Below are 26,296 nucleotides of genomic sequence, written 5' to 3' on the forward strand. Positions count from 1 at the left end.
CTATTTACAAGGAAATTTAAAGATAACTTCAGCATTTTGGGAAGCTCTGCGATAGCTGAGCACATTTCAGCTCACACTAAGTACTTTGAAAAGATCAGCGGTCTCTAGACGTTTTTGTCCATGTTGCGCATGCAAATCAGCCTTGATAAACATCTTCTCCAGCTCAAGTGTACCACCAAGGAGAAACTTAATCAGGGCCAGCAGATGTTTCGACCCAAAACTATTAGCAAAACCGATGATCTCCACTCTCTTGAGATGTTTTGCCAAACATTGAAAGTTTCCCTTCCATGAACGCAAAAGATCTTCTTCGTCAAAGTTAAAACGTGCTTCAGATTCTTTGTCAACCCCAAACTGCACATAGTTAACCATTTAAGAAACTTACTTCAAATTTGATGCGGATCCACGAAAAAAAAAGCCTCACTAAAATGTGAAAAAAAAAAAACAACTTTCATTAGTCCATCTAAGATGATAGTTCTAGTTCATATCGAGTACTAATGAATTTGAACTCTTAAATATGTCTACACAATGAAACATCTTCTCTTTCTAGGTACTTATCGCTAACCTATTAGTTCAAGATCTTAACGCTGCATGGCAGCAAAATAAAAGAACCTCCAGTGTGAAACTGCAGTTACTTCTATTTTTTTGGGTCAAGACACTGTAGTAACTTCAGGACATGACCTAAAACAGCCTAAGGTGGCCCTGCACAAATGTAGATTATGCTGACTAAGTTACTTTCAAATTTCAGTTGTTGGAATAAGTAAGGGTTCGAGATCGGTCATCTTTATGTGCTTCTAAAGTTTTAACTCACTGTTTAAACATTCATGTATAGAGGAAGTTAGAACAAGAAGCGAATTGAAAATATCATACTGAGGGAACATACTTTCAATAGGGAGAGGCCAGTCAGATGTATGACTAATTTTTCTAGGCACAGGGAGCTTTGTAGCATGTACGCTATGCTAGGAAGGTCCCATTGACAAACTCGTGCGCGTAGTATCAGATTCTGACAATTTGACAATGGAGATAGCACTCCTTTCATCTCCAACACGGACAGAATCTACGCACATTAAACAAGCAAAATAGAAAAATTAATTAGTATTTATTTTCCTGTTTAACTTGAATAAAGAATAACAAAACATCCTTTGACCCTGTCTCCCAATCGGAAAAGGACCTGTAAGGATACTAAAGGAGAAATGAACATATGAATCTCTTTAGGAATCGAGACTATTTACATAAAACTTGTGACACTTGAAGGATCTGTTAATTCTAGTAGTTTCACTTGAGACAGCAAACCACGTTATTGACTGAAGTTTCCAAGAAAATCCATCCATTGCCTCTGTAAAATATTCTGAGAATACTATTCTGTAAGATTATTATGGAACAGCAGCCTAGTGTGATGAGAGAGTAAGACTAATCACGGACATCATTCAACACGAGCACATCTTATAAAGGTAAAAAGTACTGAGCTGGTACCTGCAAACACCAACCGCCAATGGTGATCTTAGGAACTTTGCGTAGCTTCTCAAGAAGTTTCGTTAGCAAATCACAGCACATCCTCATGTGACCAGGCACATCAAAATCTATCTTGGCTTCGACCAAAGAAGATATATCGTCAAGTCTGAACACGGAAGAAAGACGACCTGATACACGCAACGACAGCAAATGTGGAGCCCAAATTTTCTCCGTGTTAGAGAACCTGTCGCCGATGAGCACCAACTCTTTCACACTCGTCGAATCTATGATAATGTTCTTCACGCCCCTGCACCAATGTAACTCAAGAGACTCTAAAACAGGACTTCCCCTGACAATTCTCTCTAGGACATCATCACTCAACTCTGAATATTCGATCAACAGGACCTTAAGACAAGGCCACCTAATGGTAGTACTCAACGAAAAACAGCACAAACCAACTTCCAGGCGCACCAACCAGCTCAAGCAATACAAGAACGGCGGCAGTTTATACAAGAACTGCAGCCCAGTAATCAGAAGCAGGCGAAGATCCTCCACGCGGCACGCCTCCGCGAAGCGGAGCCAGAGGTCGAGCTTGGGGCGGCAGGCCTCGTCGTACTTGAAGTGGGTGATGTGGAAACTCTTCACCGAGGGCGAGGTGCACCGGATCAGGACGCTGTCGACAAGGGACAGGAAGTCAAAGGTGTAGGTGCCGTGATTGCGACGCCGGAGTCCATGGAAACCATGGAAAACGAGGTGGTTGGTGGTGGTCCAAGTGGACCGCCACCGCTTGGAGAGGACGCTGGTCTTGACGACGTCTTCGAGCAGAAGGAATGAGAAGATGCAACAGATCACGTCGTCTGGCAAGGCGCCAATGAGATCCCTAGGCCTCAAAGGAGGAGCTTGGTTTCCTTCGGTGCGACTCGGCCGGTCGCTGGAGGATTTGCGGTGGATGGCGCCGTGGACGTTGGCCCCCGCCATGGATTTGAAATTCTGGGGTTTCCGCGGATGTTCCCCCGAGCTTTCCAAGGTTTTTGCTTTTTCTTTTTTCTTTCTACCCTTTCCCTCTTTATTCTAATTTCTGCAAAACTCAATTTGATTAGATCAATTAGTTATTGATTCGATTTGGAATATATATTTTTTCCTCTTCGATCCGATTTCCTATCCTTTTTTAAAAACGCTGTCTTATCCTTCAATTTTTTTATACTCATTCCATTTTTAGGCTGAAAATTTTCTTTATCGGAAATTTTCTCTTTCTAGTTATTTATGCAAGCATGACTGAATAATGAATCTGATTGCAAAAAAAAATTAGAAGATTTCAATGGAAGGAGGAGTAAAATTAAACTTATGCTTAGAGAAAAAAAATGTATTAAGAAATCGACTTACGTGATACACTAACTCATTCGATATTTTCTTTATTTTTTCATCCCCTTATAAATGTGTGTTTCTCAAACATCTAGGATAAAAAGATTCTTAATTTTGGCTTGGTATGCTCCTCGCTATTTTTGAGTTAGACAAAGGTTAAATGCACACCTCTCACCCTTTGATTTGCGATATGAAATAACATCGAATTAACAGTAACGATTTTGTGAATATAAAACTAAACTCAGAATGAATACGGGAGAGATATTTTTTATTTGATGTGCAGGATAATCTAAGAATAAAATTAGCAAGCTTGAAACTCTTTTAATTAGTTTAACTACGTGAAGATTAAATCCTAATATTATAATGCTGTTTCTTCGAATTATAAATTTGATATGTAACTTACAAGTTACTCGCATCTAATTATAATCATAAAAGTAAGATTAGAACTATAATGCAATATCCGATGATTATAAGTCGGTCAAGAATTATTACGACCTTTTAATATAAATTCTATCAAATTACTTTTAATGAGTGTCATAATACAAATCATGAACTATTAGTAGTTTTTGCAATAAATTATTATTTACCCAGTATAATAAAATTCCCATTATTTAATTATGGCACTTAACATCTTCATTATTTGTGTTTAATAATCAAGTCATCTTATAATTTAATTTTCACTTAATTGAGTATTCTAAAATCCTAGTCTGGTTGCTCATCTACTGAGCATCATGCACTAGCTAACCGTAACATTAAATTAAAACGAAGGCTCTGTATGTTTAGTTAAAAAAGAATGATTTGTAAAATATTTTCTTGAAAAATAATAACTTTTATCTCTCGAAATAATTAATCAATAAAAAATAGTTTCGTATGGAAATATTTTGCATTTATCATTTTGCAAACAAGAAAAATGATTATTTTGAGAGAAATATTTTTAAACTATTTATTTTTTGCGAAACAAGCAGAATCTAAATTAAAATGTTATAATAGTTACCCTATAACCAATCGTGTATGTTAGATTCTTATTCTTGAATCTACCCGGCACCCATTAGATCATGCATGCTCGCTTTTAGGTCTCTAAAGACTCCCTTGTTTTGACAAATTACATGTTGAGTTCATCAATAATAGGCCTAAAAAAATTTAGCAAATCTCATAATTTTTTATGAGATTTTTTTCCTTAAAATTACTGAGTAAGTCCTAAAACTGTTCCATTGACGCGCTTGAGCGCGAAAACTCACATTTCGTGCATTTAAGCCCTCAAACATTCAACTTGGATGCACAATTTTTAACCTTTTCTATTCTTTTAATATCCCACGACTATTAATTTAAAAAATCTCACCCGAACATCCGGCAAAACTTGCCGGAGCTAATGGAAAGACTAATGATTAAAAATCGAACCCCGAAATACTGATTAGTTCCGATTACAACTTTCTTGCCGGGAAAAAACCAAACTAAACCACAAAAAGGGTTATGTTAAAATTCCACTTTATCTTCTTTTGGGTAGCACAGAAGTACTCCAAGTTCGAGTCTTTGAAATCAAACGCGACCGAATTATGAACAAATTTTCAAACAGAGAAAGCTGAGCAATATCTCAACCAAAACATCCCTTTGATATGTCAATAATTCACTGCTATTAACCTCCTTCCTTGAGTAGGTTCATATTTACAAATGATCGAGTTTAAATCAGGAACATGTTAAAAACCTGATACTGTCATAGTTCACGTAACTTTACTGTCAAAAGAGAGTGAATAAGAATGAGCAGCGTAGGGTGCAGGGCAACATACCCTTGCCATGAGATCAACCAAAACCGGGACTTTTGCGTGCTTTTATGAGACACCTATTCAAAAGGATAATCAAAGATAACCTCAGCATTTTTGGAAGCTCTTTGATATCTGAGTACGTTTCGGCTCGTGCCAAGTAGTTTCGACAGAACAGCAGCGTCATGGCATTTTTGTCCCTTGCATGTGGGCAATTCAGTCTTGATAATCAACTTCTCCAGCACAAGTGCTTCCCCAAGAAGAAACTTAATCAGGGCGAACAGATGTTTTGACCCAAAACTATTAGCTCCAAAACCGATGATCTCAACTCTCTTGAGATGTTTTACCAAAAAGTCGAAGTTCTCCTTCCGTGATGGTAAAAAATCTCCTTCGTCAAAGTTAAAACGTTCTGCAGATTCTTCAAAGAGGTCAAGCTGCACAAAGATACCCCATTTAAAAAACTTACTTCACATTAGAAGATGATCCACAGGGAAAAAATTCATCTGCTAACTAAAATTTCAAACAAACAACCATCATTTGTCCACCGCACATGCTACTTAGTTTTACTTTATATGCAGTACAGATCAATTTGAGCCCTTAAACTCGTCCATACCATATAACATCATCTCTCTCGAGGTGCTCATATTAGTTCAAGATCCTAATGTACATGGCAGCAAAAGAACCTTCTGTACATCAATGCAGGTTACTTTAAGACATGAACAACAACAGCTTAATATTGCCCTGTACAAATGTTGAGTTGACTGACAGAGTTATGGGCAATTTTCAATTGCTAAAATAAATACAGAGTTTGAGACTGATCATCTTTTTGTGCTTCCAAAGTTTTAAATCACTGTTTAAACATTTGTGCAAGAAAGAAGACAGCAGAAGAAGTCAACTGAAATATCATAGCAAAGGAGCAAACCTGAAGGGGGAGGTCAGTCAGGACTATGTCTAATTTTTCCAGGCACTGTGAATTTTTTAGCAAGTATGCTATCCCAGGAAAGTCCCATTGGCTAACTGGCCCATGTAGTATCAGGTTCTGACATTTGAAGAATGGAGAAGGCAGTCCTTCCAACTCCAAAAGGGACAGAATCTAAGCAGCGAGCAAGCAACAAAGAAAATATAATTAATATTTCTTTTCCTGTCTTACATGAATAAAGAATAACAAAATTACGGTCCATCCGGACAATCTATCCTTTGATCCTGTCTCCCAGCCGGGAAAAGAGCGATAGGAAACCACAAGCGGAAATAAAAGTGAATCTCTTTACGAATCGACAGTATTTACATATGCTTCTCATGTAAACTTGTGATCTTTGAATGATCTGAAAATTCTATTAGTTAGTCCCATGAGACATCAAACCTCGTTACTGACGGAAGTTTCCAAGTGAATCTGTCCATTGCTATTTTAAAATAATATGAGAAATCTCTGTAAGATATATTATCGAACAACAGCAAAATGTGACAAGAGACCATGATTTGGTTCTGCCAGCCTAAGATGACTAGATCCATTATTCTGTCATATTTCCAGATAAATGACTTTTCTATATAAACTGAAAGAATGAATTGAAAAGGCACACCTTCAAATGATCTATTCATACATCTTTCTTTTTCTTTTCTTTTTGCGAAAATCAAGCATCTAATAATGTTGTGTTGAGTAGCATCCATAATAATTAACAATATCTAATGAATTGAAAAGGCACACCTTCAAACGATCTATTTATGCATCTTTTTTTTTTTTTTTTGCGAAAATCAAGCGTCTAATAATGTTGTGTTGAGTAGCATCCATAATAATTAACAATATCTAAATAATCTAATGGCATTCATTGTCTTCAACAGAGTGATCCCAGATCCATTTATTGGAAATTAAACAGAGGGAAGAAGCTCCGTGGTTCACATGGTTCGCTATATGTTCTTAAATTATAATTTGAAACACTACCAGTAACTATTTATGCAGGCATTCACAATAATGCCGAGAATGCCACAGAGACCTGAGGTCACTCGACCTGGGCAGCAAACACGACTAGACGGTGCTAATCACAGACACTTATAAAACGTAAAAATAATGAGCTCGTACCTGCAAGCACCAACCGCCAACGGTGATTGTAGGTACTCCGTGCAGCTTCTCAAAAAATCCCTTCACCAAGTCGCAGCACATCCTCTTTTTATCGGAGACAAGAGTTCCAGTTCGAATTCGAATGGAAAAAACTAACTCAGCTTCAACCAAAGAAGATACATCGTCAAGTCTGAACATGGAATCATGATACCATCTGCCTAATACACGCAGTGACTGCAAATGCGGGGCCCAAATTCTGTCCGGATTAGAGAACCAGTGATCGTTGAGTACCAACTCTTTCACGCTTGTTGAATCTATTATAATGTTCTTCACTCCTTTGCACCCGCGGAACTGAACGGACTCTAAAACAGGACTTCCACTGAAAATTCCCTCAAGTATATCATCACTGAACTCTGAATATTCTATCACCAAAGTCTTAAGACATGGCCACCTAATAATCCCACCCAATGAGAAACAACACAAACTGACTTCCAGACGCCCCAACCAACTCAAGCTATACAAGAACTGCGGCAGTTCATACTTTACCGGCGAGAAGAAAGACGGCCTCAGGTGGAGCTCCTCCACAGGGCGTCCCGCCACGAAGCGAAGCCATAGGTCGACCTTGGGGCGGTCGGGCTCATCGTACCTGAAGTCGGTGAGGTGGAATTTCTTCACCGTGGGCGAGGTGCACTGGCTCAGGACGCTGTCGACGAGGGACGGGAAGCCCAAGGTACCGATCTGTCCATCGAAGACAAGGTCGGTGGTGGTGGTCCAAGTGGACCGCCAGCGCTTGGAGAGGACGCCGGTCTTGACGGCGTCTCGGAGGGGCAGAAACGAGAAGATGCGGTGGATCGCGGCGTCTGGCAAGGAGCTGAGGAAATCCCTAGGGCTGCTGCTCCGTTTCAAAGAAGGAGGAGGATGTGGGTTTTGTGTGGTGCGATTCGGTCGGTCGCCGGAGGATTCGCGGAGGATGGCGCCGTGCACGGAGCTCTCCGCCATGGATTAGGAATTCTAGGGCTTCTGCAGTCGTTCCACGAGTTTCCTTTATCCTTTAATGCTCCTTTTATACTTATCCTATTTTTGTGGCAATGTGTGTGTATATATATATGTTTTGCCGACAGTGGAAAAAGAGTCGGAGAACCAAAATTAAACTTAAACTCAGAGAAAAAAAAATAATTGTCGTAAGGAAGAAGAAGAAAAGAAAAATAAAAAAAAAAGGAAAAGACAAAGGGGAGAAAGCAGACTTTTGATTCTCCTAAATTGAGGTAAATGTGAAATGGGGTGCCGACTTGGTATCTCTTTATTAAATAAAAAAAATAATTCGAGATAAATGTTCCACAACATATCAATTTGCAATTTACGATGGAATTGACTCTTGAAGTAACATCCACCATGGTTTTGCTTGGCGGACGAAGCCGGTGGAAAAAAGTAGGTCGGTGGCGGCGGTCCGGGTGAATAGCCGCTACTTGAAAAAGACGTATAGGTCTCGACGGCGTCTTCGTGTAAAGGCATTGATGAAATCGTCAGAGGTTCTTCGCTTTGTCTCGAAGTCGGGAGGAGGAAATCGGTTTCACTCTGTGCATTTTGGTCGTCCGCCGCAGAATTTGCTTTGGATCACTCCGTGCGTGGGGAAAGCTCTAGGCCATGGATATCATCCACTTCCGGGGTTTTTCGTGAATTTTGCTGCCAAAAGAGCTTTGAAGTTGGAGGTTTTGTACTCGGATGGCGAGCAAGCAACTAAAAGACCGGATCTATTTAGACGATAAGATTGTTTCATTTGATGAAGAGACCTTTGCAATAAGACTACTCTCGCAGAGGAAAATGAACCTCATGGACGCAGACACCGATCGACTAGAATAAAAAGTCTTAAGCAATCTCAAATCTTAGCAACAGATGTTTTGATTTTTGTTTTTATTAAATTTGTAAGTTGCGTCTGTTAATTATTGGAATATACGCTTCCATGGTTTCATTTGGCATTTTCATTTCAACACGACATGATACGAAATGCGACACTTAATTTCTCAAAAAAGTAGAGAATTCCGACATGTTGAGACACGTTCTGTGTTAAATATGTGTTTGTATATATATAAGGTCAATTATTATGTATTATAAAAATATCAGCAATGAGTTTTTTCTTCTTGATTCAAGATTTTTTTTTTTTTGTACATTGATATATAACTTAAGTATATATATTTTTGATAAATTTATATTTTGATCCTTAAAAATGCATAAAATTGACCCCGTGTGTGTCGATGTAGACGTGTCGCCGACGTGTCCGGAGCGCTGATCAGGTATTGGTCGCATGTCGGAGAGTGTCGGACGCACACGGAGGTGTCTCGGGCGGTTGTCGGTGCTTTCTAGCCAGCAACAACCATATAGACGCAAATTTTTTATCAGCGGTTGTAGATTGGCCGTAACAATAATATTTCATAGCCTTTTGGGAATTATTAGTTCGTACTATTTAGATATGTCTTCATCTTCATCCAAAGTTCAGAACACGTGTTTTCCTTTTTTAAATTGTGAAGAAAATCCCGAAGATTTTATGGGGATTTTTGTCTCTGTACTGATCAAAAGTAGAACTAGAACTTATGTAGTCGTATCTTGTCGTTTTGCCAAACCCTAAACGCTTCATTGTCGTGGCGCAGCCAACAGCAAAAGCTTGAAGAATCCTCCACGCATGGACAGGATCGAACTACCACGTCCTTCTGATGATCAAGATGAAACCCGAGACCATCAAAACCAGTGTCTTGTCCTTCTTGACCAATTGCCTGACGCCATAATCCTTCATATCTTCTCCTTCTTGACCACAACAGAATCCATCAAAACCAGTGTCTTGTCCAAGCGATGGCGTTCCACTTGGACCTCTAATCCATATATTACTTTCTCTTTACCGGTCGACAAAAGGCCGAAACGGAACTCCAAGAACTTCATACATTTCACAGAAGCTTTCATAGACACGGTACTGTCATTCTGGACCACAATTAAGGTAAAAAGGTTGCTCTTTGACGTTCCTTTCCATGCCTCGATGCAGTCGAGCATTGATAGGTTGCTCCAATTTGCTGTCCGGCACAACTTCGAAGAGTTGTCGATGACCCTGTCTAGTGGGCGGTCATCTAGTTGGCCACTCACCGTCTATGTGTTGCCGCATTTCTTGTTCCGCTGCACCACGCTAGTAAGTTTTCGCGTGATCTGTTGCTGTTTTCTCATGATTGGCGCTGTGAACTGGTCTTCGCTGAAGATATTGCGCATTGAATTTGCGGACTTCGATGATGATGCGATGATAAGACTGTTGAGTGGCAGTCCTGTTCTAGAGTCACTTGAGTTGAAATTCTGCCAGGGGTTCAAGCACATTAGAGTGGAATCAAGAGCTTTGAAAGAGTTGGTGATCGATTCTCACGGGACGCGAAGCTTAATCCTGGAAATTTGGGCTCCTTATCTACTCAAATTACGCCTAGTGGGCAATTCTGTAGGGGCAGGGTTCAAAGTACACGAGGCATCTTCCTTGGTTGAGGCCGATTTAAATTTCGACTTGACTTATGCACTCGATGCATTTGGTCGGGTTCGCGCTCATGGTGATCTTGTCAAAGGGCTTCTCCAGAGGCTGCATCATGTCACGAAGTTGGTGATGGGGAGCTGGTGCCTTCAGGTGCCAATTTGTTTAATTTTAAGCCTAGATTCGGATTGACTGGGGCATTGTTTGTTGGCTTGATGATACCATGCTCTTAAACTGCTCAATGAAATATTGTCATCTTATCCGGTTCAGCAAAACATTAAAACTTCAATAGGACCAAAAATCTGATGTCCCATAAGAAAAATTTCTTAAGAAGCATCTGCTGGTCGCATGCTCATTTTTGGGGTCTGTCTGCTGTTGTGAGAGAGCATGTCTTATGTATGATCTTCTTTAATGCTTGAACTACGACTGGCATGCTTAGGTGCTGTCGCTAATGGACACGAGAGAATTGCGTCTTCCATCCTTAGAATGTCGGCATCCGACATTCCTCATTGCAGCGGACCATAAGGGAGTTCCCGGTCTAGCAAAAATACTCGAAAGTTCGCCATGCTTGGAGAAGTTATTCTTACAACTGACTTGCAAACATAGTAGTTCTTGGGTACGAAACTGCTAGAACCCTCTCAATTCAGTTCTAACACTAGATTTGCATGCACATATATAGGTTGTGAATTTCAGCCTTAGGGCACATATAAACCAGTTATTTCTTTTCTTCTTGTGAGTGAAAATCGTCTTTTGTACCTCTTTCATTTTAATTGACATTCCAGGTTCTCCATTAACATCATGTTAAACCTTGATACTTTTTTGTCTCAGTTCCAATTGTAGCGCCCATCGTTTGCCCTAATGTCTTATATTTGCACTTAGTCCTTGCAGAATCTTGGCCGTCCCAACTTTGATGCAGAAGAATTCTGGAATTCTCCAAAGCGAAGGATCTACCGGCGTCTAACGCATGTCAAGGTTGTCGATCCTGGTGCCAATTTGTTGGCATGGGAACCTGCTCTTTCCATGCTCAAGTTTCTCCTCCAGAATACACCCAGTTTGGACGAAATAGCGATCAACAGTGCCAATTCCAACCCGTCCAAGGCGATTCATCCATGGGTGTTGCTCAAAGTTGCCCGGATAATTCTGTCGCACGCAAGGTGTTCTCCGAGCGCGAAGGTCATTCTTAAGTATCCTTCCCAAGGATGTCCTTCTAAACGCGCGCGTAAGTCCTGATTTGTTCATCACCACCTATGATGGCTTTTCCTCGTTTAGTTACTCCGGAATTTTAGCCTAACATTTACTGGAGTTCCGGTTACGTGCATTTGAAATATCATCCCTTTGTGCTTGTCCAACTGGACTTGTGGCTCAGCTTACTATCGTTTCATCAAGTGTGTGTCCGTCTCAAGAAACGGCTAGTTTGGCTGTTTATCTCAGTGAATGACACAGGTTTACAAGCACTCTCTTGTCTTTATGCTTTGAGTTCTTTATGCAAGCATGCAATCGGTCTACTTCATGATGCGTAGATGACTAACTAGAGGTTATATGTTCTTCACTCTCTTCCGTCCATCCCTTCCACTATAGCCGTTGCTACACTTGCCACTCGCCCACCTCCGCATCCGACCATACCCCGAGTCGCGTCACCTTCAAATTAAGGCTGGCAATTTTCGACATGACATGTCTACACGATACAAAAGTAAGCATGTTCTGTTGAAGTTTAATAAATTTCATGTCATGAATGGGACAACCGGTTTAGTTACTAATAATGAAAATGTTGTTCAAGGACTGAGCCTCTCTATGTTGTTATCATATTCTTAGATACCTTTAATTAAACAAGTTAACATTTACGTGAAGAACAGAAAAGATGGGAAAAGATAGAAAGCGAAGGGACACTCACATAGCTTTGGTATTCCATTCGTGCACTAATCACCATTGAGAAGTCGTGATAAAATTATCTCAAGACAGTAACTAAACGATCGATGAACATATAAATCAAATATATTCTATCTTTGTATTAGATGCACCTAATCTTAACATTCACTAATGAACTGCCATAAAGCCCTAAATGCCATGTGTGCTATGCTATAATGAATTAAGTATGTGCAATGGCATGAAATTAACCCCTAAAGCTAATGAAATGATATGTCATGAATGCTATGACATGAGATAGAATTAATAAGGGATTAATCTTGTGATTCAAGTTATATGAGATGTTTATTTATTTTTTATTTTTTGTATTTTTCTTCTCTATGAAAACAGCAAATTAGATCCTTGGACTCCACACGTCACCTAGTGAACTTGCCATTAAATGAGTAATAATTTAATGATGCAACACCAATTAAATTTTTTCGTCCATTCTTTCATGACACATGAGACGCAATTTGAAAATGCTATCTATACGGAATGCTTATTGCATGTTAATCCTAAGACACGTTGCCCTCTAATGACATGCAAAAATTGATAAACACTTGTGATGTTGAAGAATTCGAGTTATCTTTTACAAGAAAATTGTGATGTTAAAGAATCCCACAAGAACAAAGCACGGTGGCCGCGGAGATGAGTTTTTACTTCAAAAACCAAAAAGCCCAACAAATTTTTATCTTCATGCAACAATTCACGTGCCAACACGCAAGATTCTCAAGTTTCACAATCCATAGTCCATTCGCCTTTTATGTTATGCTATTTTTGTGTTCCTCTGCTAACCGAATTTTCTTCGTGAAAGAACATTTTTTGGGTTATTTTCGACATAAGAACATAAAAGTGTCAAAAGTTTCGTAAGATGCTCATGTTGATATCAAAAGTATTTTTCGGATCACTCGAGTGCCACTTAAAAAAATAATCAGTTAAATGCCAACTCTAATTTGGATTGCTGAAAATATGACGGGGCCATATTTTATTAATACATGGCTTGCCGGCAATGCCTAGTCAACATACATGCCCATAAATGACGTCATCTACACGTTTCTTCCTCAAATATAGACCTTTCTTTTTCTCTTTCTTTCTACCTAATCACCATTTATTCTAGTTTCTTCAAAATTCAAGTTGATTTCATCAATTAGTTATCGATTCTCGATTCTTGATTTGGTATCTATCTTTTTTTTCTATTCGATCCTATTTCCTATCCTTTTTTAAACACCCTGCCTTATCCTTCAATTTTTTTCGTTTAGACTTTTCCTAATTTTGTGGCTGCAAATTTTTTTGTTAGAATTTTCTCTTTCTAGTAATTCATGCAAGCGTAACTAAATAAAGAATCTCATTAATTGCAAAAATAAATTCGAAGATCTCGACGTCGAAAAAGAGCTGGAGCACCACAACTAAAATTTCTGCTTAGAGAAACAAGTATTAAGTGATCAACTTACGCTGTACACTAACCTGCTCGCTATTTTTTTTTTTTTCCTAAAATGCATGTTCATAAAAAATTTAGAATAGAAAAATTCTAATTTTGGCTCGGTCAGCTCAACCCTCCTTTTGAGTTAGGGAGAGAGCGAGAGCCCCCGAGCCTTTGATATGCGAAATGAATGAGCAGGGGTGTAAATAATAATCTTATGAAGATAAACTAAGCTAAGAACAAACACGGGAAAGATTACTTCTAGTTGTTTCACAAGATGGTCTAAGAATAACATTGGCAAGCTCGAAACTCTCTTTACTCAGTTTTGTTTCCATGATGATTAAATCCTAATATTATAGTAGTGTATAACAGATCAAACAAGCCGATAGATAGGAAAGTCAAATATTTCATCTCCCATAGGCAAGGTCAAGATTGAAGAATGCCATGCTTGGAATTAACAATTTATTTTATACACGATGTCATTTCTATGATTTATTTCAACTAAATGCGAACGTAACATTGACAACTTACAAAGTTGGGTCGGCAAAATCAAATCCAACAACACTTCTATAAGGATTTCGACTAAATACAAGTAACCGAAATATCTCGAATGTAGTAACCAGTAGAGGTAACTAAAAAAAAAAAGAAAATGAAATCATCGTACTCCAAATATGCCAACACTTCTTTTTAACGAGCACAACCACACAAATGAGGAACTATTAACAGTTTTTGCAGTAAATTGTCGTTTGCCAAGTATAATAAGAATCGCATTAATGAATTGGGATAATTAACATCTTGATCATTTAAGTCTAACAACAGAGTTATAATAGGCTTGAAAAGAACTAGCAAAACTCGATTTATTTGCAATTCATGTCGTGTGGGCAATTCGGCCTGCATAATCAACTTCTCCAGCACAAGTGCATCCTCTTAATCAGGGCGAACAGATGTTTTGCCTACAGCTATTAGCTACAAATCCGATGATGTCATCTCTCTTGAGATGTTTTGCCAAACCTTCAAAGTTCCCGTTTCATGATCATAAAAAATCTTCTTCGTCAAAGTTAAAACGTTCTTTAGATTTCATCAAGCTCAATCTGCACATAGATAGCTTACTTAAGAACCTTACTTCACATTAGATGCGGATCCATAGAAAAAATACAGTATCGGCTCACTAAAATTTCAAATGAGCAACTTCCATTTGTCCATTGCGGATGCTAGTAAGGATGTGTTTGATTGGGGAAAAACTCCATGAAAAACAAAATAAGTTTTAGTGAAATCATTTTCCTAGAAATTGGTTATTTTTCATATATTTGGTGATACGTGACCAAAAATGGTTTCTTGTATTTGAATCTCATTTGAAAAATTATTTCAATTTCATGTTAAAAAAAATCAAAATTTGAAAGTACTTTTATATTTTCCTTTCGTTTTCTTTCTCCCTCCATCACGACCGGCCAATAGCAACCACGGGCGAGCTCAAACTTGTGGGATCCGGCGAGCCTCAAGCTTGCCGGCCCATGTCTGTAATCGGTCGTCGGTTGTTGCCGAGGCAAGTCAACCGGCAGAGGAAGAAGAAAAAGAAAAAGACAAAGACAAAAAAAAATAAAAATATTTAAAAAATAAAAAGTAGGAAAATATATAAATAAAATAGAATATATAATATTAAAAAAATTCGAGATGAATAATTTCGAAAAGCGTTTTCCATTGACTAAGTCACTTTTAGAGAACCAAAGGAGCGAAGTTCGGTAAATAAATTCTCGGAAAACACTTTCACTGGCAGGAGCAAACCCTAGTTTTGTTTTAATTTAAGCTCTCAAACTCTTCTACACATATAAAACATGTTCTCTTTCTTGGTGCTCATTGCCAAACTCTTAGTTCAAGATCCGAACGCTACATGGCAGCAAAAGAATCTCCAGTACAATATTGCACTCACTTTAAGACACGAACTCAAGCAGCTTAGTGTTGTCCTTGCACAAATGTTAAGTAGACTGACGGAGTTTCGGACAATTTTCTGCACTTAAGAGAAATTTATGCTGAGGCCGATGAGTACCCACTTCTTCGTACTTAATGAATCTATTATAATGTTCTTCAGGCCCCAACACCTGCGCAACTCAAGGGGCTCTAAAACCAGACTTCCCCTGAAGATTCGCCCAAGGAAATCATCACTCAACTCTGCATATTCGATCGAGAAGACCTTAAGATTTAACTGGATATGTTGATCGGCATTGACTTGGGCTTCCTTTCGGTGATATCCCAAAGCAAAGGTGTCGAGCTTCTGCTACGTGCTCCCAACATACAATGCGTGTCCACTTTCGAGAAAAAGTTATCGTGCGAATCATGAATCAATGGACAATATGATTAAATATCAATCGTTCAATACATAGGCAATATCAGCCGTTGATTTAAAAATCATCCATTGTTAGTCGCTAAATAGCCCACGATAATTTGTTATATAAAGCATTGCCCACTGAAGAAGAGTCCTATTTCGCCGGAAATATCTGTGACGAAAGATCTTTCACCGAATGCGTAGAGCCTTCGAATTTGAAGATTAAAGGGGTTCTTCTGGCGATTTCGAACAAAAAGTAATGTAAATAACTGAAAGATAAATTGTGCAATAAAGATAAATGCATATAAAATAAATTTCAAGTAAGATAAAATGCGGAGCAAAACGATACGTGTTATTGATTATTGGATGATTGAAGGTCTCCTACAAAGAGTTGTCTTTGACTATGTATACCATAGCGCAAACTATAACCATCGATTGCGGCTACTTCTGTACGTCCCATCCCTAAATTCTCGGATTGGCTTCGGTAATCGCTCTTCTTATCTTTTAGACGGTCTGAAAAATCGACTCATCCGCTCCACTCGTGTGTCGGTGTGACGTACCGATCCCGACTTTCTGCTAAACCGAGCATCGATTTGCCATGCTATTGGCCACCAATATGTGTTTCCCTGTGGGCCTTTAGACAATGCATCGCTCTAGCAGCAACAACCGTGATGCAAATCCTTTAACCTAAGCGATATCTATATATAGTTCTCTCCTTTTGTTTTGCCAACCTAAACGCTTCATCGTAGCGGCAGCTAAAGGCAAAAGCTCGAAGAATCCTCCATGCATGGTGATAATAGAATTCTCCGCCAATCCATCTTGTCACGCCCCGATCCTCGAGCACGCGGCATCCCCGCCATCTCGTCCCTCGAGTTAAAATGATAGCGTCCCGGGCACGCTACCAACCCATGAGATTAACTACGCATGCGGAAACGTACAATATTCCAGGACAAAAATATAAGATAGAGATAGATCGGTAGGAAAAACGCATTAATTCAAAAACATGATCTTATTTACAATCACATCGTGAGTCAACCGAAATGACACACTAATTGGTCCCATACTTCGAGACGAGGTAGAATCAATTTCGTACCTACTCCAAATAGGGCTACGTCACTCTCATCCTTATTAGCTTTTCAAAGGATTACTAGCTCCGTCACTTAGGACCCGAAAATGGTTTAACAATGATGGGGTGAGATATAAATCTCGGTGAGTCAACGCCTAAGCCCGACTAAGGCGTTGATTCGTCCGAAGGGTCTTGTCGATCAATCACATATTAATATATAAATATCTTAATCACATGCGGCTCACCCGCTAAAAATCACACGGTATGCAATACTCAACATAATATGCCACGCATAACAACCCATAGATATCATGTCAATCGCATACGCACACACCACACGTGGTCCGATTATTAATGGTCATCCGGCCCAATTGCACACGACCGGTATGACTTTACACTACGACTGGCGGTGTCTGCTGACGGGACCAAGCTTCGTCCCTTACTTTCGGCGATGGCATCCGGTAGCCCGTGCGATTCGTACGACCGACACGACACGGCACTATCGGGAATCCCCGTAAGGGCTTCGATCCATCACAAGCTGGGACGGGCATCCGACAATCCATGTGATCCGTACGATTGGCACGGCACGGACCGATGGGCATCCGACAAATCATATGATTCCGTACGGCTGGCACGGTACGAACTTGCCAAGAATAATTCATCGTGTGACCACTCAAGCATACTCAACAAATAGCCGGTTTATAATCAGCATTTAGTCAAATGCTCACGCGATATGTTCACATAGCAAAACTCTTGAGTAATCACACAAATGCACATGTTATCCATGCGACCTCGCATCCATAAACCGAGTGATCAAACTCCAACCAATCAATCAATTTGACTAGCTATTCACCAAGTCATTTCATCAATTAATATATATATAGATTATAATCGAGCGTAGATAAACAATTCAATAACAAAAATTCAATCGCACGTAATTAAATCCAAATTGTCAATCAATCATATGCTCATCCTTGACCTATTGTTCACTCGCGATCAAACAAGGCCAATCAATCAATCAATTATTCGGTCTCAACTAGCCACAATCGGATTAACCTAACTAATTAGGGCCATTTAACCTAAACCGGCCCAAATTAATCTACTTAAACTCCCTCATAATCTAATTAAACTAATCCAAACGTAATTAACGACCTAACCAAGGATTAGAGATTGACTCACCGTCAATTACGCGAGGCGAGTATGTTGGCAATCCTTGAAAATTCCTTCGCACGAATTTTGGACTTGGCCTAGAAACTTTGCCCACGGACTAGGCCACTTGGGCTCCAATTTTTGGCCACACGGACCTGGACACTCGGCCAACTTGGCCCACGGAGCCGGCACATGGCCCAGGCCCTCGGCCAACTTGGCCGGCCCACTTGGCCCAGAATCTTGGCCACGGCCCAGGTCGGTGGCCCACAAAACAGGGCACACCCGACGGGAACAGGGCAGAATAGGGCTAATCCGGGGCTGTTTCGCTGCTGTGGTAGCTGGATGGAGGCGGTGCAAGGCTGAGCGGTGGAGGTCAATGGTTGGGCAACGTCCGAGAATGGCTGTGGTGGTTGGACGTCGGCTGAGCTGGCCGGAAGGCGGCTGAACAGTAGGCGAACAGAAACTGGAACAGAGCAGGAAAACAGGGGAACCGGGACTGTGCAGGGCTGTTCGTGGCTGTTCCGGCATGGTACGGTGGCGGCTTGACTTGGTGATGGCTGGATAACATCAAGGGAAGTCCGAGGATGGTCGGAGGTGGTCTGTGGTGGCCAGAGGGAGCTCGGGCAGCAGCAACAGAAACTGCAGTAGGCGAAAAACAGGGGAATCGGAGGCAGGGGAAGCTGGTTCGGGCCTGTTTCGGGGCTCAACGTGCAGCGGCCGGTCACCCGCGAGCTTGGCGGACGACGGGGGTTCGAGAGGGTTGCTGCAGGTGGTTGGCGAATGGCGGAGTTGGCTTGGAAAGGTCGGAACAGAAGCTGCAGCCCAGGGACGCCGAAACAGGGGCGTTGGGCTTGCAGAGCTGTTTCATTGCTCCGAGGTTGCTCAGCCGGCTTGAGGCGGTCAGGGATGGCGACTTGAGGCGTAGGGAGGTCACTGGGGCAGCGACGATGCAAGACCAAGGCTGCAACAGCAGCCAAAGCCACCCAGAAGCTGCAGCACGCAGCAGGTGCAGAAGCAGGGCACGCCGAGTTTTAGGCTGTTGACGGCGGTCTGCAGAGGACGTACGGTGGCTACTGGTGTCAAGGTCGGGCTGTGAGGTGGCGATGGTTATGGTGGCTCGAGTTGAGGGTTGGCTCGCACGAAAAGAAGGAAGAAGAGGGGGAAGAAAGCAGCCGCAGCACAGAGGAGTGGGAGAGGCGGTGGGCGTGAGGGAGAGAGGGAAAGAAAGAAATAAAAAGAAAGAGAAGAACGAGATAGGGTTGGCCGGCTGATTTTTGGACTAAAGAGATAAGGTGGGTTCCACTTTAATGAATTTCCTTGTCTTGAGCTCATAAAAATCCTAGGGCGTCACACATCTTGCCTACCGAAACGTCCACGATCATCTCCTCCTTTGGGTCGAGATGAAACCCGAAACTCAGTGGATTACATCAGCCAATTGCCCGACGCCATCATCCTCCATATCTTCTCCTTCTTGACGTCAGAAGACGCCGTCAGAACTAGTGTCTTGTCCAAGCAATGGCGTTCCACTTGGACCGCTAATCCACATATATCTTTCTCTATGCCCAGCCGCCATCATCGCCATAGTAGCATGATGTTGGAGCGTTTCATGGCTTTCATGGACGCCGTGCTGTTGCGCTGCACTGCAATTAAGATGAAAAGCTTCATCTTTGCTGTTGATGGGGGGCTCGACTCTGTTGTTGGGCCAACCATTGATGGGTGGCTCGACTTTGCTGTCGAGCACGACCTCGAAGAGGTGACCTTGCGTAAGGACAACATTTATGCGTTGCCGCAGTTCTTTTTTCGCTGCACTACGCTGGTGAGTTCTCATTGTCCTGTTGCTGTTTTTCGAAGATTGCTACTGTGAATTGGTCGTCGCTGAAGAGATTGCACATTGAAGATGCGGAGTTGGAGGATGACACCATGATGCAAGTTTTGAGGGGCAGCCCTGCTCTAGAGTTCCTTCACTTGGATTATTGCGTGGGCTTCAATCGCATTATAGTCGAATCAAGATGTTTGAGAGAGCTGGTGATCGATTGTCACAGATTTCATCATGCTCAAGTTCCGATTTTGAAAATTTCAGCTCCTCATCTTCTCAAATTGCGTCTATTGGGCGATTATTGTGAGACAGATTTTGAGGGAGAGTTAGGAGAGTTCAAACTAGATGAAGTATCTTCTTTGGTGGGAGCCGAGTTAAATTTCGAAATACAAATTTTTGAAAACGATACGGCTAAGGTTTGTGTGGATATTGTCAAGGGGCTTCTCGAGAGACTGCATCATGTAACGACATTGTAGATAGGGAGTTGGTGCCTTCAGGTGCGAGCCTATTTAATTAATCTTGAATCCCGTCGGTTCTAGTTCAAGTTGCAGACAGACATTCTTGTGCCATTTCCTTAGGTCTGATTGTGTTAATTTTAGTTGGCTTGATGATACCATGCTCATAAATTGTTAGTTTAATTATCTTATAGAAATTCAGTGAAACTTTTGCCATATGAGTTTTTTTTTTTTTCTAATAGACTAATACACATCTTAACCTAATATCGCCATTATGGATCCAACAATACATTCAAACTTTGATAAGACTCATTATGAATCCAAATATACAGTCAAACTTTGATAAGACTAAAATCTGATGTGCTATAAAAAGATTTTTCATGAGAAGATCTGCTGGTTGTTTGCTCATTTCTTTGGTCTGTCAGCTATTGTGAGAGATCGCTAATGTGCATGTCTTATGAATGAACTTCTTTAGTGCTTGAAGAAGTGAAAATGATTAGTTTCTGCTTCTTCCACCACAATTGACATGCTTAGGTGCTGTCGATAATGGAGGCGAGAGAAGTGTTTCTTCCATCCTTAGAATGTCGGCATTTGATGTTCCACTTCGCAGCGGACCATTTTGGAGTTCATAGTATAGTGAAGATACTCGAAAGTTCCCCACGCTTGGAGAAGTTATTCTTACAAATGACTTGCACACCTAGCTCTGAATATCCGGTAAACAACTTGTCACGCCCCGACTCTCGAGTACGTGGCATCCCTACCAAATCGCCTCGGGTCATAAAGGATAACGTCCTAGGTACGCTATCGACCTATGATACCATAATACGCAAGTGGAAACGTATACAATCCCATTCTAACAAATATAACAAGGATAGCAAGTAGGAACATCCATAACAGTTAAATACCAAAATACAACTGTCGATACCATATCAAAAGTAGATGGTAATTAATCCTACTGAGCTACTGTCATATACAACCCCATTTTTCGGGGCGGCTATCTATGATCAACAAAAGGATAAGGGGTCAGGCAGGGTTAACATCACTTCTATTCCCAAAAGAAGCTACATCACCATGGCCTTCAGCCTTAACTCCAAAAAAAAAGAAAAAAAGACCCTAAAGTCCATCATTTCGAATCTATAGATCTCGGTAAGTCAATGCCTAAGCCCCGCTAAGGCATTGATTCGTCCGGAACATCTTATTGATCAATCACAGACCATGGAATACATGTATGACAACCACAAGCAACTTACACGATAGGAGGTCATGCATAATGCAACATTGACGTAGTGTATGATCGTGCCAATTCGACTCAATAGTCAAATTCTCAAATATTCATAATGCAGCTCAACATCAGTTAGATATTGGACACCACACAAGTTCAGTTATTAACGATGATTTTGCGTGATCAAGGAAAATAGATCCATACAACACAATACGAGAATCTATTAGTACGATTCATGCAACACAATGCTATGGTCATCATCTGGTAACCCAAGCGTCGTCCCATAACTTCTTGGCGATGGCAACTACAAGTGGTAACGCAATACCTCAAGTAGGCATTCCATTATGGAGCATCGGTCCGTCACAAGCTGCGATCGGCATCCGACGATCCATGATGCAACACAGAAAGTTGGGCAATTGACAAGTCGTGAGGTTCATGCTATAGGCACGATACGAACTCGACATGCCACGCATCATCATCCCATCATATGACCAATCAACTCATCTAGCAACCATCTCATTCTTAGCTTTGAATTTAGCCAAATGCTCACACAATTATGCTCAAAGATTTGGCTCTTGCCATTTTCATGCTCAATGCATTTTGGGACATTCAAGGTCATATGAATGCATAGTGCCAATTAAAAGGTCCAGCTAACCAAATAGAGTCAATACAACTCAAACGAGCATCCAATCGATTCTCAATCGTTCATAGCACATAATTGCGTAACTAAGCCAATTAATCAAATAACGCGAATAGCCAATTCATTGTCAAATGAATCACTTTGAGGACCAACTTCATTCTTATCAAGGTGCCCAAAAATCAAGCAGTCACATTCCAAGTAATTATAATTGACTAACCTCCTCGATTAGGGCCATTTAGCCTAAAGTCAATTCTAACCTAAACCGACCCAAGTTGATCTACCTAAATACCTAGATAATCTAATCACACTAATTCCAAACGTAATTAGCGACTTAACTAGGGATTAGAAGTCAACTCACCGTCGGTTGGTGTCAGAACAACAATTTATGATCCTCTGTGGTTCTCGGGTTCCAAACCGAGATTCGATGAACAACGAGCGTCAATGCGACCAAACAATGGCTATTCCTCGAAGTCGAGACCTAATATAGAGAATCACACAGGTCGACGAGATCATGTCAGAACTCATTTGAGTCGTGATCAGCAATAATTAGTCTAAGCAGAATCAAAACGGACTAAGAATAGAAACTGTTCTTACCGAACCGGGGCTGTTCGGGCCTCTACAGCCCACAACGAAGCTTGGAAATGATCCAAGGACGTCTTAAGAAGTCAAGAGAGGTGTCAAGGGGTGTGCGGTGGTCCGTGGAGGTCGGTAAAGGGCGAAGCAGTCCAGTTTTCCCAAAACCAGGCAGATTGAGCAGTCTGGACGGCAACGTATACAGTTTCAAATTTCAGAACTGATCTGGGGATTTTCTTTAGCTGGTAATGTCGTAGAGAGGTAGAGGAAGGTGTATACAAAATTTGGGGTGATTTCGGGTCCGTTTGCTTTGCGAGCAAGCCTTGTTTCTCCAAGTCAGACTTTGAAAACTGCACTGTACAGTAGCAGGGCAGGGGCGGTTTTGGGCTGTTCTGCAAAATTTCGAGACTTCAGGCGGCTATACAACGGTACAGGGTGGTCGAGGATAGTCTGGAGGATGCTGAGGTGGTCGGAGGTGGTCGGGACAGCAAGCAGATGCTGCGACAGAGACAGAAACATAAGCTGCAGCAGCTGTAGAAGTAGAGCAGGGCGTCGGGCAGAACAGGGGAGGCGACACAGCTTAGGTTTGAGAGCTGTTCGGGGTTCCAACGACGTCGGGGCTTCGTGGGGTGGTCTGTGAGGGTTTAAGGGAGTGTCGGGGAGTGTGTGGTGGTCGGAGATGGGCGGAGAAAGGCGGCGGAGTGGCGGACAACTGGTGAGGACTGAACCGGGCGAAACAGAGGATCGAAGCAGGGTAGACTGGGGCAGCGGCTGTTTCAACTCCTCCGGCGGTTCTATGGCTGCTTCCGACGGTCAGAGGTGGTGGCTGGAGGTCAGAGGAATGCTGAGGTGGTTGGAGGACATGGTGGTGGCGGCTGATGATGCGTGAAAGCCGTTGGAACAACGACGGACGCAGCAGGACAGAGCAGGTGCTGTTGCGGGACTTCCGGCCTCTCGCAGCTGTTCTAAGCTCGGCGGTGGCCGGCGGTGGATGTGTGGTGGTCTGAGGTGGTGGTGACGAGTAGGTAAAGCAGTGGCGATGATGAGGGTGGCTGTAGTGTGGTGGTTTTTGCATGAAAACAGAAGAAAAGGAAGAAGAAGGGCAGAGTCGGTTGTGGGGAAAAGTAGCGTGAAGAGGAAGAGAGGGGGAAAAGAGAGAGAAGAAGAAGAGGGTTGGTGGTGGCTGCTGCCTTTGACTAAGAGAGAAAGAGATAAGAGTAGGCCCCACTTTATTTATTTTCTTGTCTTGGCATTCATGAAGACCTAGGGGTAAAATTGTCATTTCCTAAAATTTCAAGGACCTTTTAGTCAATTGTCTTCCTAAGGGCACTCTTGTCATCTGGCCATTCTAAAAAGGGCGATTTCATCCAATCCCATCTTAGTTGGGCTAGAATAAGACTTGGGTATAGAAATTTCCAATTCTAAAACAAGTCGATCGATCGATCGATCCCTAAACTAATACGATCGACGATTCAAAAAATTAGGAATTTCCGTAGCCAAATTTCCATGAATTCAATTTCAAACAATAGATTGGAGTCCACAGACATCCCGCAACCTATATTCTATCGCCAAAATGGTTCGAATTTTTCAGGGTGTCACACAACTACTAGAACTCTCCCAATTCACTTTTAACAGCAGATTGCATGAACATACATAGCTTGTGAATTTCAGCCTTGGGCCGGATATAAACCTGTCATTTTCTTTTCTTTTCATGATTGACAATCGTCTTAGTACCTCTGTCATTTTAACTGACATTTTGGATTCTCCATCAATTTATATTTCTCCTGAATGTAGCAACTGCTGTTTTATATTGTCAAACCCTGATATTTGTCCCATCCAGTTCCAATTGTTGCTGATCGTTTGTCATGATGTTCCATTTCTGCAAACTAAGTTCGCTGCGGAGAATGTCTGCCATCGCAACTTTGATGCAAAAGAATTGCAGAATTCTGCCGAACAGAGAAGGATCTATCGGTGTCCAATGCATCTCAAGAATGTCGAGATTGTCGATCACGGTGCCACTTGGCTGGCGAGGGAACCTGTTCTTTCCCTGCTCAAGTTTCTCCTCCAGAATGCTCGTTTGCTGGACAAAATAGAGATCAATAGTAACAATTCCAGATTGTCCGAGAGACTTGAACCCTGGGGGCTGCTTGAAGTGGCTCGGATGATTTTGTCGGACCCAAATCGCTCTCCCAATTTGAAGGTCATTCTTAGTTATCCCTCCCGAGGATGTCCTTCTGAAAGCCTGCATTTACAGGCGTTCTGATTGCATGCATTTAGAATTTTATGATCAGCACAAAAGGAAAGAAACTAAACCCACTTCTGTCTTTTCTTTAGAGTTAAGGAAAAAAAATATCTCATTCTACTTTTCATTGTAAAAAATAACTTCGGGCATATTATGAAATATTATTGTTCTGAACTCTCTGTGATTATAGAAGATTTCCCTCCCTGCAACTATTGCTTGTACATGGCAAGAGTCCATTACATTTAATATTCCCTGTTTAATACTATCCACTGATTTTTTTTCTTGATACCACGAAAAACCCTAAACTGTCACACATGTAATAAATTTACCTCAAACTTATTTTGTCACAGATGTATCAATTTAAAATTTTCCGTGGTACTAACCTTTTTTTTTTTTTTTTCAATGTTGACATATTATCGTGTGGCATGAGTGTCATGTGGTGGCCACACCAATTTTTTTAGTGTCTGATTGCATGATTGACGTAATTTTATAGAGAATTGATCGTCCTCTATATATAAAAAAAAATTAAAGTATTTTAACATTATTGACAAGTTTATATAGTCTATAGAATCGGTTTATGTAGTCCCTAGAGTTGAACAATTTGTATTACATTTTGGATGAAATGTAGAGTATTTTATTATGACCATTTTACAAACATATATAGGTATAAAGTAGAGTATAATACAATTTAAACAATAATGAAAAAAATTTAAATCACTTGAAATTTTGATTTTTGCAAAATTTTACCGAGAAAATTTCATTCAACCCTCTTCGCAGTAGGCTACAACCTTTGCAATTGTTTCCTATCAAACGCAATTAGCCTATTATTTTTTTTTTTTTCAGTTTTCCCATTTCAGTACTTGTCAATAAATTCATTTTATTTTCAAGCTATTACGCCGCAACTTGAACACCTGTGGAGGCGGCATTCACTTTTTCATCATGTCAATATTTTTCCAAATTGAAAACCTACCAAACTAACTACTGTAGTGATTTTTCATAAACTAGAGCGGTGTTAAAGAATCTTTCTTTAATAAATAATCGTGATCTTATAAAGTAAGTAGCACCGAGACATGACATGCCGACATATCATTTCTAAAAAAAATAGATAATTTCGACAGATTGGGATACGTTGTATATTAAATATATATTTTTTACATATACATAATAAATTATAATGTATAAATAAAAATATCAGCAGTAAGTTTCTTCTTTTTGTTCTATTAGAGATTCACAATTAGGTTTTTTTTTAGCTGACTGGGTGTATTAATTTTAAGGTAGCTGGATATATGACTTAAGTATTTATATTTTCAATAAATTTACATTATGACCCCTAATTTATTGAAAATGCTTAAAATGGATATCTTTCACTGAATGCAT

The 26,296-nt window shown here is 40.8% G+C and overlaps 2 protein-coding genes and 2 pseudogenes across 2 annotated transcripts; 2 read left to right on the plus strand and 2 right to left on the minus strand.

Annotated features, from left to right (window-relative positions):
• On the minus strand, window positions 1-2,427 carry LOC125314076 (annotated as a pseudogene).
• Window positions 2,428-4,648: 2,221 nt separating this feature from the next.
• Window positions 4,649-7,620, minus strand: LOC115730836 (F-box protein At5g03100-like). The gene is made up of 3 exons (XM_048276484.1): window positions 6,643-7,620; window positions 5,491-5,661; window positions 4,649-5,002 (listed from the first exon to the last, which is right to left on the minus strand). The coding sequence occupies exons 1-3, from the start codon at window positions 7,618-7,620 to the stop codon at window positions 4,649-4,651; spliced, it is 1,503 nt and encodes a 500-aa protein (XP_048132441.1).
• Window positions 7,621-9,298: 1,678 nt separating this feature from the next.
• On the plus strand, window positions 9,299-11,354 carry LOC125314077 (F-box/LRR-repeat protein At5g02910-like). Its single transcript, XM_048275530.1, has 3 exons — window positions 9,299-10,267; window positions 10,554-10,730; window positions 10,994-11,354. Exons 1-3 carry the CDS (start codon window positions 9,299-9,301, stop codon window positions 11,342-11,344), a joined length of 1,497 nt encoding a protein of 498 aa, XP_048131487.1. The 3' UTR covers window positions 11,345-11,354.
• A 7,201-nt stretch (window positions 11,355-18,555) lies between these two features.
• On the plus strand, window positions 18,556-24,940 carry LOC125314078 (annotated as a pseudogene).
• Window positions 24,941-26,296: the final 1,356 nt, after the last annotated feature.

The sequence above is a fragment of the Rhodamnia argentea genome, chromosome 3 (genome assembly GCF_020921035.1).
Source record: "Rhodamnia argentea isolate NSW1041297 chromosome 3, ASM2092103v1, whole genome shotgun sequence".
Classification (NCBI taxonomy): Eukaryota; Viridiplantae; Streptophyta; class Magnoliopsida; order Myrtales; family Myrtaceae; genus Rhodamnia; species Rhodamnia argentea.